Genomic DNA, 13139 nt, shown 5'->3' with positions numbered 1-13139 from the left:
ATACCATATAAAAACCAAAGCCCCAACCAGGAAGTGTTGTATTTATAGTTTCAATTCCACCCACTCCTTGGTCATGCATCCAACCAGCAAACAATTACAGTACTGAGCATGCGTAATAGATCCTCAGGTGCATTATAAGGGAAACAGACAAACATCTTTTAGGATAATACTGAAGGGAAAGACAGAGGGTGGGTGCTTTCTGGTTGGTTGAATGGTAACACCACTACCACCCTCCCCATAGTTTCAAATTTTAGATGTGTCTGTGATTCCCCTCTGTCTACTATAAGGCTTCTTAACTAGAAAATGGCTCAAATAAACGTAGTTCTAAGTGCATCCAGACTATAGCATGTTCCAGCCTATGCTATTCTTCCTGCTAACATTCAGGACTATATTAAGCAGGTGAGTCCTTAGAGAATCCTCCTCAGGTAATTGGAGAGTGAAAGTGTGCTAAATAACACAGGTAGTTCTGACTTCTGTTTTTAGATATACATTTCCTATAGGCTTCAAAATTAAATTTTCCTTGTGTGCTGACAGCTAGTAACTGAAATCTTCTTGTACTGTGGTCATCTTGGTTAGTATATTTTTATATTCAGATGTGCTACCCCAGGGAGCCTTGGTTGACTAGTAAGGGACTCGTTTTCCCAGAGAGGAGGGACTTTCTTGTTGGAAGAGTCACTTGTTCAAGATGAGATACAGAAGCTGCATCTCATCTTTCCAGTTCTTAAAGCTGGAACTAATTGTGATTCCCCTCCTCACCTGTAGATATCCTGTTAGAAGCTCTCTTTTAAAGTCACTTCTGTGAGTCCAGCGCTGCCCTCTAAGACATATTGATGATTTATTTGCTCTTTGAAAAATGAGGAACTGAAAAGAGGGGCGGGGGCTTACGGTAAACTCCATGATAGAAAGCTATCTGTTTGAATTGGGGCAACAACTTTTAAATATATAAATCAATTGCCCAAACTTTTAGCCACTTTAATGAAGGGAAAGTTTTAATTGGTAGGGCTGTGATTTAAAAGCAAGTTTGGCATTTGGGTTCCGCTGTATAGCAAGGAAATAAATGGGAGGATATTTTGCATGGCAAGGTCTCAAAAAAGCAGTTCTGTTGCAGTTTTAGTAATATGCAAATTGGTGTAAATGTAAGTTGTCAAACAGCAAACACACCAAATTCATTTTGGTTTAGCTGACAGCTCTAAACAGAACAGTGAAAGAAGTATGGAGTAACAGAAGTTAATAGGGCAGATTACCTCCCTTCACAATTAATTATTTGATTTTTTTTATAAAAAAAAACAACTTGTAGCTTTTCATTGTGATGTCTTGAAGAGCTCTTGCCTGGAAGCAGAGTATACATTTTCAAAAAACAGGAGCAAAGCCATGGAACAATATCTATCTGTTTGGGTCAGAGCAATAGGCACATGGGCAACTGCTGTTATATAATGTCTAAATATTGGGATGGGGGTGGTTGCGTGTTTTTAAAAATCTGACCAACTGACTCTCAAGCTGTTGGGTGGCTTGCTGCTGAAGTAGGTAAGCTTTTTGCCTTTATTTGAGCATAGTGTATGGAATGCCTAAACAGAGGATAAGAGTTAGATGCAGGAAGAAATCCAGCTTGTATTTAACAAATAATATGTTCCAGTCCTGCTGTGTAATATCCAAGCAGTCCAAACACAGATAACAAATCAGCACTCACTGGTTTGTTCCCAATGCCAATATTCAAGTCTCTCCCTTTTTGGCTCTCTGTCCCTAAACTGCTCTCTTGGTGCCCTCTCAAAGCAAGGACTAACTTGGGGGGTGGGGAGGAAGGAACATCCTGTAAAAGCTCCCTTCTGGGAGAATGCTTGTAACTAGTCCATGATAAACTGCCTTGCCGCTGAAATGATAATAAAGCTTATTATCCCTATATCTTCTGCACACCTTTCTGCAAAAGGACCTCTGAAACAAGTGAGCAATCAACAGATTTATTTTTTTAAAGAGAAATGAATGGGAATAATGTAAAGAGCAAAAGGCTAACTTGGCCCTCCAGCTGTTTTGGGACTACAACTCCCACCATCCCTAACTAACAGGACCAGTGGTCAGGGATGATGGGAACTGTAGTCCCAAAACATCTGGAGGACCACATTTGGCCATGCCTGGGCTAAGACCTTGCTATGGAATGTTTAGTGTAGACAGAGAAGAGATATTTGTACTAATTCTGAAGGCTTTGTTGCTGGGTCATTTCTTCCAACGTAGCCTTCAATCCAGAAGTGTGAGAGGCTCCCTTTCAGTCGTATATCAACTGAGGACCTGAGCTGTACCTTTCAAAACACTTCCACAGCTTTCAAAAGCATCTTGGTATCTGAGCTGCTGATACTTGTATATACATATCTGAGCTAGTCCCCCTTCTAGGAATTCTTGCACCTGACCTGCTCTTTGAAACTGAATTTAGAAAGTACAGTGGTACCTCAGTTTGCGACCACAATCTGTTCCGCGGAGCCGGTCGCTCCCCGAATCAGTCGCTCCCCGAAGGCACGCTTCTGCGTGTGCACGAAGCGCCAATAGATCGCTTCTGCGCATGCGCACACTGCACAGGTCGCTCCTGCGCATCTGAGCGCCGTGGAACCCAGATGTAAACACTTCCGGGTCCGTGGTGGTCAGAAACCGAAGCGGTCGCAAACGGAGGCGGTTGAAAACCGAGGTTTGACTGTAGTTTAGAAGTTTGGCTCTGCCCCAACTCCCTTCTGGTCCAGTTTCTCTGCATTAAAAGGCTACTGGCTGTGGCCGTTTAATCTGAGAAGAGAAAATGTTGGGTACAATCTCTCAATGCTAAAGAGAAGAGCAAGTGTGTTCTGGCGACTGGGCAGGAGGAGAGATGCGTCCATGCATCTTACTCTGCAACTTTGCTACTAGGCGTCTAAGTACACATGGCCTACTAAGGTGAGGGAGTTGACCACATGCATAAGGGAAGGGAAAGCAGAGGTGTCTACTCTTCTTATCCCTCAGCCCCCTCACCTCAAACTAAAACTTCTGGTACTACAACTACTACAAGCTGTATTGGTTTTAACACTCGATTGGGAGCCGCCCAGAGTGGCTGGGAAAACTCAGCCAGATGGGCAGGGTAATAATAATAATAATAATAATAATAATAATAATAATAATAATAATAATTGATTTCACTAACTATTTCCAGTACCGTAGTCAGGAGTGTCAGTAAGGATGGTAGTAAGGATTTTGACTTATCCCTGTCACCGCCTTTTAGTTGCTCAGCAGGTAAGTCAGCAGCGTGCCATCATCTCATTGCAGCCTAGACAAGCAGAGGTGGCAGCAAAAAGGCCTGGTCCTTCCTCACACACGCTCCCGAGGTGAGCATGCATCAAAGCCCTCTTTCTTGTCCCTGCCAAGGGTATCTGCTAGTACAGAGGTTTGCAAACTTTTTTCTCTGGGCCACACTGAATTTTTTACTGATAAAAAATACATTAGAAAACAAAAAGAAACAACTCCTAGCAATGCTTGATTTATAACACAGAACACAACTACTTTATAATATGAACATAAGAAATCTGGAAAGTATATAAAACAATGCAGCTACATATTCCACGGTTTAAAAATTGTGGGGTGGGTTGTTGTTGTTTTTTGATGCTATACTACACTGAAATGCTTGAACATTTCTTTGATTGTCCTTGAATCTTCCCACCACACTTGCCATCCTCTCCTGCCACACCCTTTGAGAACCACCGCACTAGTACCAAAGTACTAGTATTTTACTAGAAAAAGAGGTGCCTAAACTCACCACAAATGCCTCCCTCATTCTCTTATAATGGCAATGGTGCTGAGAGGTGCTGAAACTGAGTTCTGGTGAGTTCCAGCTGAAAAAAAGCCATGTAAACTACCAATATATCCTTTTCTACTGAGTGGCAGGAAAGGCAGCTAACTATCCTCTTCCCTGAGCCACAAATGGGGGACCTGGTGAGGGGATATTTTTCCAGTCACGTAAGTGGCTGGCTACACAAAGGTGACTGCTATGGGCAGGGCTTTTTTTCAGCCGGAACTCACCAGAACCAAATTCTGGCACTTCTTTGGTGCGTTCCGGCAACCTGTCACTGGAGGCTGAGTGCTAGAGGCTGTGGGCGGCGCGCGGCACGGCACTCTGTGTTGAGTGATGGAGGCTGCAGGCAGCAAGGCAACTGGAGTGAGAAGCTCAACAACTTTCGATGGTTTCTCCCTTAAAAAAAGCTCAACAAGTTCTGGCACCTTTTTCTAGAAAAGAAACGCTGAGGTCTTTCACTGTTTGCTCTGGCTTCTTGTGTCTTCTGCCACTTCTGGATGATGATGATAATAATAATAATAATAATAATAATAATAATTTGTTATTTATACCCCACCCATGTGGCTGGGTTTCCCCAGCCACTCTCCCAACAGAATATTAAAAACACGATAAAACTTCAAACATTAAAAACTTCCCTAAACAGGGCTGCCTTCAGATGCCTTCTAAAAGTCAGATAGTTGTTTATTTCCTTGACATCTGATGGGTTAGGGTGCCACTACTGAGAAGGCCCTCTGTCTGGTTCCCTGTAACCTCACTTCTCGCAGTGAGGGAACTGTCAGAAGGCCCTCGGAGCTGAACCTCAGTGAACAATAGGGGTAGAGATGCTCCTTCATATATACTGGGCCAAGGCCGTTTAGGGCTTTAAAGGTCAGCACCAACACTTTGAGAAGGATTGTATCTCAGTTGTAGAGCTTCTGTTTACATGCAGAAGGTCCCTGATTCAATCATTGACATTTCCAGGTAGGACTGGAAGTGTCTGCTGTCTGCAACCCTGAAGAACTGAGCCAGTCAGTATGGACAATGGGACAATAGTCTGGGTGGGACAATGGTCTGCTTCTGTATACAGCACCTTCCTGCACTCCTAGATATCCAATTGCAAGATCACTCCAGAATCCTGCTGGAGCACCAGCAGCTTCCTAACACTAGGAAGGGGAAGAGTAAGTGTGTCGCCTTCATGGCGTAACTTCTGCAAAACAAAATGTCACAATGTGAAGCCTTTAAACATTATGTCTACTTGTTCTTCTAGTGTTGGCACCACTGGGTTCGTAATGCGAAAGAGCAGAAAGACACATCCAGCTCCCAGCATGTGGCTTTGGGTTCAGCATAGCACTGTGGTGATCTTGTACAGTATGCTATGGCTAGTGTGCAGTTGGCCATTTGGGTGTCCACCAAGAGGCAGTTGCAAACTGCAAGACTGACTTAGTGTGACAGCTGCTGAAAAGAAACATACAAAAATAACTCCAGTTAATGCACCGCTGGATCATGGCCCTGGGTAACAAGACTGCAACTGATACTTGAATCTGGGGAGGAGGAGGTGGTTTGTTAAGTAGTTTTGTTAGTTCACGTTCTCAAAAACTGTCTGGCTGCCCCAATCTCAAGATGGGATGGACAGGATCTGGTTTGGTACAATGGGAAATGAAGCCAGGAGATGGATAAAGACAACTCCATAGTTTTCCAGAAATTGCCATGAGCCTCTAGGTAAAGGTAAAGAGACCCCTAACCGTTAGGTCCAGTCGCGGACGACTCTGTGGTTGCGGTGCTCATCTTGCTTTACTGGCCAAAGGAGCTGGCGTACAACTTTCAAGTCATGTGGCCAGAATGACTAAGACGCTTCTGGTAAACCAGAGCAGCGCACGGAAACGCCATTTACCTTCCCACTGGAGCGGTACCTATTTATCTACTTGCACTGCGTGCTTTCGAACTGCTAGGTTGGCAGGAGAAGGGACCGAGCAACGAGAGCTCACCCTGTCGTGGGAATTCAAACCGCTAACCTTCCGATCGGCAAGCCCTAGACCAGGCATCCCCAAACTTCGGCACTCCAGATGTTTTGGACTACAATTCCCATCTTCCCCGACCACTGGTCCTGTTAGCTAGGGATCATGGGAGTTGTAGGCCAAAACATCTGGAGGGCCGCAGTTTGGGGATGCCTGCCCTAGGCTCTATGGTTTAACCCACAGGGCCACCCGCGTGCATCCCTTGAGCCTCTAGGTAAAGGTAAGGGTAAAGGTACCCCTGACCATTAGGTCCAGTCGCAGATGACTCTGGGGTTAAGGCACTCATCTTGCTCTATAGGCCGAGGGAGCCGGCGTTTGTCCACAGACAGCTTCTACGTCATGTGGCCAGCATGACTAAGCCGCTTCTGGCAAGTCAGAGCAGCGCACGGAAATGCCGTTTACCTTCCCGCCTATTTACCTACTTGCACTTTGACATGCTTTCAAACTGCTAGGTTGGCAGGAGCAGGGACCGAGCAATGGGAGCTCACCCCATCATGGGGATTCGAACCGCCAACCTTCTGATCAGCAAGCCCTAGGCTGTGTGGTTTAGACAAGTGCTAATAAAAACCAGCCGCAAAAAGACAACATTAAACAATACACTTGGATTATTATGGCAATCTTTTGTGGCATCATAGAATCTAACTGCTGACAGTTGTGACTGAGAAGTGCAGAAAGTCAACATCAAAGGCAGGGAAGATCTTAATGCACTCTGTATAGTCAAACTAAAGAAATCTGGCTGCTGTGCTAAGCAACACCAACTTATGGACAGGTATGTCAGCATGCCAGCCCAGCCATAAGTGTTTGTGGCAAGTCTAAATCCCACTTTGTGAACTCGAGGCGTTACTACTAGTAGTCTGTCTCGCAAAACTTGTACAATACTAGCTCTGGTGCGCTGCCTGGCAGCATCCCTGTCGTTTTTGCTTGGAGGACTAACTTTCTTTTTAATTACTTTAATTAGACTATTGTAAGTTACCCTCCATGCAGCTCCCGAACAAGTGCTGTGAAGGTCAGCTCCGCTAGTACATTCCTAATTGCTTAGAAATGAGTGGACAAGAGAAACTTGCCTCATTGTATTGAAGTGGGGCTGTTGGTTTAACTGCAGGCTCCAGGCTCTGGTGCCTTGAAAAACTATATAAAAGGGAGATGATCACTAGGTACTGTTTCTCTTAGTGCGGTAGTGGAAGCAGATACACCTGTGGATTCTCCTTGCCACACTGCTTTTTTAAGGCATAGCAGCTCTGTCCCATTTGGTGTATATGGCAACCATTGCCTTCCAGTTTGCTGCTGGCCAGTTTCCAACTTGCTGCAGAAGCCTGCAAACTGTAAAGGAGAGTGTGTGCACATGTAGGTACAGCTGCATACGCCCAATTCATATGCACATACTTGAAGTTTTAGCTGTGCTGCAGGAACCAACAGAGAACAGAAAAGCTATCCTAAAATCTCCCTAGAGCTATCCTGAAAAGTTTACATGTAGCTAGTTGCACTGTCCCTTTTGCAGAACACTTGTAGCATCCTTAAGTAATAGGCTGCCTACTGTTTGTCTTCTCCAACTCCCCACATTTCTGCTTTGCTTCAAGCATTAAGACTCTGATTAGATGAATAAGCACTTGTTAGAGTAAATGAAACAATGTAAAGTCATTTAAACACCTGAAAGCACAAAATAAAAGCTAGATGATATTTCTAACAAAACTTGCTAGGATACTATCCAATTGGAACTATTTATGTACCCTCATTTAATGCTTGGAACAAAGGCTCTGTGATTCAGGCAGGGCAAGGACAGCATAGGCACAAATCTATGCTAATGCGCTCAGCACCTCAGCCTTCCCTTTCTGGGGCTTAGGTTAACCTGCAGTAGAACTACACATACCAGAAAGCTCTTCTGGAGTTTCCATCAAGGTTTCCCATATCAGCCGATTGAAGCTTCGTGGCTGGATATGTGAGATTTAGTTAAGAAGCAGAAAGTATGGAACTTTTGATTCAGTGATTCTCTGAATCACTGAACAGTAACTCCTCTCAGAATTCAGGTGCTGCTGCTTTTTGTTCATTTATCAACAATGCTCTCTGATTTATTTGCAATACATACCGGTAGGTACTTCAGACACTGCATGTAACTAAAAGGGTCTTTCGGTCTTTGTTCCCAGACTACCTCTCTAAACTGGATTTGGAAGCCTGCTCTGTGCTTAAGTTTCCACTGCAAGTTTGCATCACACTTCATTACACTGGGACAGTAAGAGTAACAGCTCTGTCCAAGCCACTATAGCAATTGCTCTTAAGCCAGCAACAAGCTGGTCTTTCCAGTTACTATTTTGTGTCCCAAATACCGGAAACATAGAAATCACATAATTATAAAACTGATTACAGTGAATCATAATGGGTTTTAACTAATAGTTTTGTATTAGCCAGTACCTGACTGTTCCAACGCTAAGCCTTTTCCACTGGCTTCTACTGCTGAACTTATCTCCTGAAGATGCTCAAATATCCTCTGCATGAACCTGTTGATCCTGGAAGCATTTTCTGCCTTGAAAGTCATAGCTAGCATTAGACCCTTGGAAGTGTAAATAACAGGGCTGCTTCAAGGTGCATCTTCCACAACTGTGGAAGATGAGCAACTACACATATGAGCAAGTTACTGAGTGTGGGGGTAGGGGTGGATTCAAGGGGTGAAGTGGCTGAGATGCTCAAGGACCAGATCCCAGCCCCCAGTCATGACCTTATTGTCCCTTACCCCAGCATCTTGGCCAGGGGAGCTGTTCTTCTATCAACAAAATGAAAAGTGAGGCTGGGAAAGTCAAGTTCTTTATTTCAGTGTGACAGGTCCGTCTACCAAAGGAAACCAAGAAGCCGAGAGTGACTCCCTAGCATATTAGCACACCTTATCTTAGAGCTGTGTTTCACAAACTTGGGTCCCCAGCTGATGTTGGACTACACCTCCCATCAGCCCTGACCACTGGTCCTGCTAGCTAGGGATGTTGGGAGTTGTAGTCCAACGACAGCTGGGGACCCAAGTTTGAGAAACACTGTCTCAGAGGCATGTGAGAGGAGTGCCATGAGGCAAGAAGTTCTGCCCTGTGCATCTCATACGGCATGGATGTTGGCCATCCTTGGTATAGACAAGACAGACAAACAGCACTCCTCTCCCCAGATGGCAACTCTCAAAGCTGCTGTGTTGCACCCTGACTAACTTATCTGTTACACACTTATGTGCTAGCCTCTTAAACCCAGTTCTCCGTAGAGAATACATGCTCTAATAAGCAGCAAGGGAAGCACTCCCAACCAATTCCCAACCCTGCTATAACACATCATAGTCTATTGTGGTGCTCATTTATGTGATATTTCTAATCCTCTCATCTCTGACTAATGAAGTTGGCATATTTGCGGGAAGGGGGCAGATCAATGCTTGAATTACAGGGAGCCTAGAGGGGCCCCAGTTCTCTTTATTTGATGCTAACCCCCTCAGCCAGTTTTTACACAACTAAAAAGGGATTCAAAGTATGATGTAACAGACAAATTGGGTGAATTTTGTTAAAACTGTAATGATATAATTTTATCAATTTAAGTTTAAAAACCGAGAGGGGGGGGAAAGGCTACACAGAGGCGTGGTGTGGTTAAAAGCAGGGGAAGTTGGGGGTGCGGACTTATGACTTTCCCTAGGGACCCCATACCTTTTTGTCCATAACTTGAGGACTGGGGCAGATGAGACACAAACTTTCATGGAGGGAAACTACCTCTAATCATTCCCACTGCAGGCAAAAGACTAGGAGACACCATCAGACAAAAAACGTTGACTGCTCTCCTGCGACTGGCGACATGCTTGCTTGCTAGCAACTCTGTATGACGATAGTTTGGGATTCTTTTATCCTGGGCCAGACAAATGCCAGTCTAGGTGCACTGTATCCTATCCAGGGACAAATTTGCCACTGTGCCTGGTTCACCCACCAAATGGCTTGTTAGCCATGCTAAAAAACAGGTGTGCAAACAAGAAGAGCACTCTCTCCCTGCCCCGCCCCCTGAAAAAGGCTGAAAATGCCTTGCCGACTGGCACAGTCTGTAGACAAGCCCCCACTTCCACATATTCTGTGTAACTCTGGCTGAGTCTCCAGCAGGTCTGCTGTCTGCCAACAGCAGCCTGGCTTCCCAGAAGGCTAATTCTACAATCCTTAGTTAACACAAAGCTGTCCTGAGGATTTGCCACCTCAGCGTACATGGCTAACAGTACAGAGATAGGAACAGTTTCCCCAGTTCCCATAAGGGTAGCTGTTACCTATGCAGACTCAGGACCAAGAGGCACACTGGACTGGATTTTGAACATCCTCCTCTGTCCATGCCAGGTTCTAGCTCTTTCCTTGGCTCAAACTGTATTCTGCTTGCAGCACAGCTCCTGTCCAATTGTCCCACAGTAACTCAGCAAAGCTCTGCAAATTCAGCCAAATACCAACACCCAGCTGGAGAAACTCAGTTCCTCTTGGAGGGCAGAGCATCACTTACACAGCGACCTTCTGTGGTGTACACTGGGCAGTGCTGTCTGCCATTAGTCTCATATGTTCTCTGTCCACACATCTGCCCTTACCCTTCCAAGGCAGCCTTCTTGCAAGACACATTGGATGGGGGCCATGTGTTGATTCCTGCATTCCACGGGGTTGGACTAGATGACCCTCATGGTCCCTTCCAACTCTACAATTCTATGGTGCTAGTTCATCTGAGCAAACAGCAATAGTTCCATACTCTGCTTTCTTGTTTAGTAGAAATGTAGACTGCACAAATATTCAGTTGGCTGCCACCCCCTACCTACTACTGGGAAGGGACACATGCATATATCTGAAAACAGGCCCAGGCACAATCTGAAGGACAAGATACAGCATGGTCGCAGGGCAAGGCCCCACTCAGTTTTCAGCCCGACAAGGGGAGCAAATGAAATGGAAATGCTCAAAATGCAAACAGAAGATAAAGCTGTATATGCTAAATACTGGTTAGTATTTAGGGGAAGGCCTGTCTTTCTACATCTGAGGAAGATGCAACAAGAAGCCTGAAAAGATGCAGCAAGCACAGAATGTGTGGGTGCTCCAGCACCAAAAGCTATAGAATTGGTGGTGCATCCAACATATGGAATGGTGCTTTCCTAAGTAAAGGAGAAGGGGACCTGGTCTAGCAGCCTTCTGCAGGCTAGGGTGGACTATAAATGTCCAATGACTGTTGCATGCAAGCAAAAAGGTGGCCACAGCACACTGAAGGGGTATCGGTAAGTAGAGCACATAAGGATTGTGGATGTGGGACTATTTGTGGTTGGACTAGAGTAGATTTGAGTGCTGGATGTAACAAGGGGGTGGGCAGATGAAGAGAGGGCTTGACATGAACAGAGGTGAGGATCTGGGCCTGACGGACGCTGGATGTGGGGGAAGCAGGTGGCTTCAGTGTAAGGGGGGGATAGGGAGAGAGCGAGCCACACACACACCCCACACAGCCTAGGTCATGATCTAGACAGCTTGGATTCAAGGTGGATCTTGAGGTGACTGCACGGCGCACACTGGGTGCTGCTGCTGGATGTCTGGTGGCACTCGTGCAATGTGCTGCGGGAACCGCATCCAGGAGGGCGATCCCAGTCGGCGGGGGCGGGGAGTGGGGGGAGGCGAACGGGGGGCACCTCGGGTGGATGAGTGGATCGGGGCGATCCGCGTGCAGGAGGACGTGTGCGGTCGGGGTTTCTGGGTGAAGGGTGGATCGCGCGCCGCAAATGGATGCGGGGCGAGCGGTCTAAGGGCAGCAGAGGGGTGTGGATGCAGGGCGGGATGTGGGCGCGCGCTCCCGGTACCTGTGAGGCTCTGCCCTGCTCCGCGCTGCTCGCCGCCGCCGCCGCCTCGGGAGTCTCTGGAAGGCCGGGCCCGGCGGGGGGCGCGGGCGGCTCTGGGGGGGCTGCTCCCCCCGCCCGCTCCCGCCGCGCCCCGGCCGCGCCCACCGCCTTATTCCGCCTGCGAGTCATGCTCGTCCCGCGCCCCACGCTGCCGCGCTCTCGCCGCCGCCGCTAACGCCGCTGTTGCTCCCGCCGCCGCCGCTAACGCCGCCGCCGCCGCCGCCGCTGCTGCTGCTTTCAGACAGGACAACAGCCAATATGGCGGCGCGGCCCGTCCGGCCCCTGCCCGCGGGGGGAAGCCTCCGCCGCCATCGCCGGAGCGGGCAGCGCTTGGGCAGCGCGCCCCCCAGCGGCTGGAGGAGGCGCTGTCCCTGGCAGAGAGCGCGTGTTCCCGGCGAGAGGCGCGGAGCTGGCGGAGGGGCCGAAGCGGGCCCGGTCTCTCCGGAGGCGGGAGCGGGGGGTGGCCCGGGGCGGAGCCAGAGCCTGCAACTCCGACGGGCGGGTAAGGTGGTCATTTGGGGTCACCGAGGCCCATTTAAAGGGAAACACCAGCAAAGCCTCAGCCGGAGCCCTCGGCGTTCTTCCATGGCATCTCCGACGAGCGCGGCGGTGCTGCAAACTTGAGCAGTTCGCCTTTCTGCTCGCTGCAAGCCTCCTCTGTGCCGCCACCCATTGTAGGCCCGTCTCTGCTTCTCGCGGCTCCCCCACCCACTACCAGCATTGCAGGGAGGGCACAAGGTGCAGGTGTACCCCGCTACCCCGGGTGTGTCAAAACCTCTGAGCCTTAGCAGGTAACCTTAACTGATCACGTCTACGCGGGGATGTTAAACAACTGACACCGGAGTGTTGTGGTGCTCCGACATACCGTAGAATGGTGAAATCTCTATATAATATGTAAGCATCTTGTAAATTAAGTTTTCATGCATCTGAAAATACCTATTGCCAACAATACAATCGAAAGGTTTTTTTTGGGGGGGGATCATATACCTACTGCAGTATAAAATTAATAAGGGAGGGGCAGCATTATAGATCTAAAAGGTGTGTGAAGTTGCATTTTAACATGAAATAAAAGAATATATGGAAACGATCAAATTATATATTTAGAAATAACTCTCACTTTGGTAATTTTTTCAAACATTTTTAAATGTTGTTAGTTATCGGGCAGATTAGTTGGAATAATTATTTTTAACCCCAAAAGTTGAAATTTGTATACTGGGTGTTCTAAATGTGGCTACAACTGCAGTCCACACTTGGGACTTCTGAACAAGTGGCAAAGAACTGGCAAATCGCAGGAGAAGTCTGTCACTTCCTTGCAGCCATGATCTGGTCCTGACATGCAGCATGGTAGTGTTAACCTCTTCAGGAAGCACCTAGGAGGGAGGGGTGTGTGGAATACAGATTAATGCTGGAATGGAGTTTTGAAAGTGTACTGGTAGCCCTAGTGGTGTGGAGTGGAAGTGCCATTTGGGCAGCAAGTATCTGCCCAATTTGTGTTTAAAAC

General features: G+C 47.2%; 1 protein-coding gene across 2 annotated transcripts in view; it reads right to left on the bottom strand.

Annotated features, from left to right (window-relative positions):
• FAM193B (family with sequence similarity 193 member B) overlaps positions 1-12720 on the bottom strand; it is a 33172-nt gene extending 20452 nt beyond the window's left edge. For both annotated transcript variants that reach the window (XM_035105854.3, XM_060271593.2), the window contains exon 1: positions 11600-12720. In XM_035105854.3, coding sequence (XP_034961745.3) covers positions 11600-11767 — 168 coding nt within the window. In that variant the 5' untranslated portion in view covers positions 11768-12720. The remainder of the gene's footprint in view (positions 1-11599) is intronic.
• Between the last annotated feature and the right edge of the window lie 419 nt (positions 12721-13139).

This window comes from Zootoca vivipara, chromosome 2 (assembly GCF_965207765.1).
Source record: "Zootoca vivipara chromosome 2, rZooViv2.hap1.1, whole genome shotgun sequence".
Lineage (NCBI taxonomy): Eukaryota > Metazoa > Chordata > Lepidosauria > Squamata > Lacertidae > Zootoca > Zootoca vivipara.
Note: the sequence above shows the minus strand (reverse complement) of the source record. Positions and strands in the feature narration are given on the sequence as shown.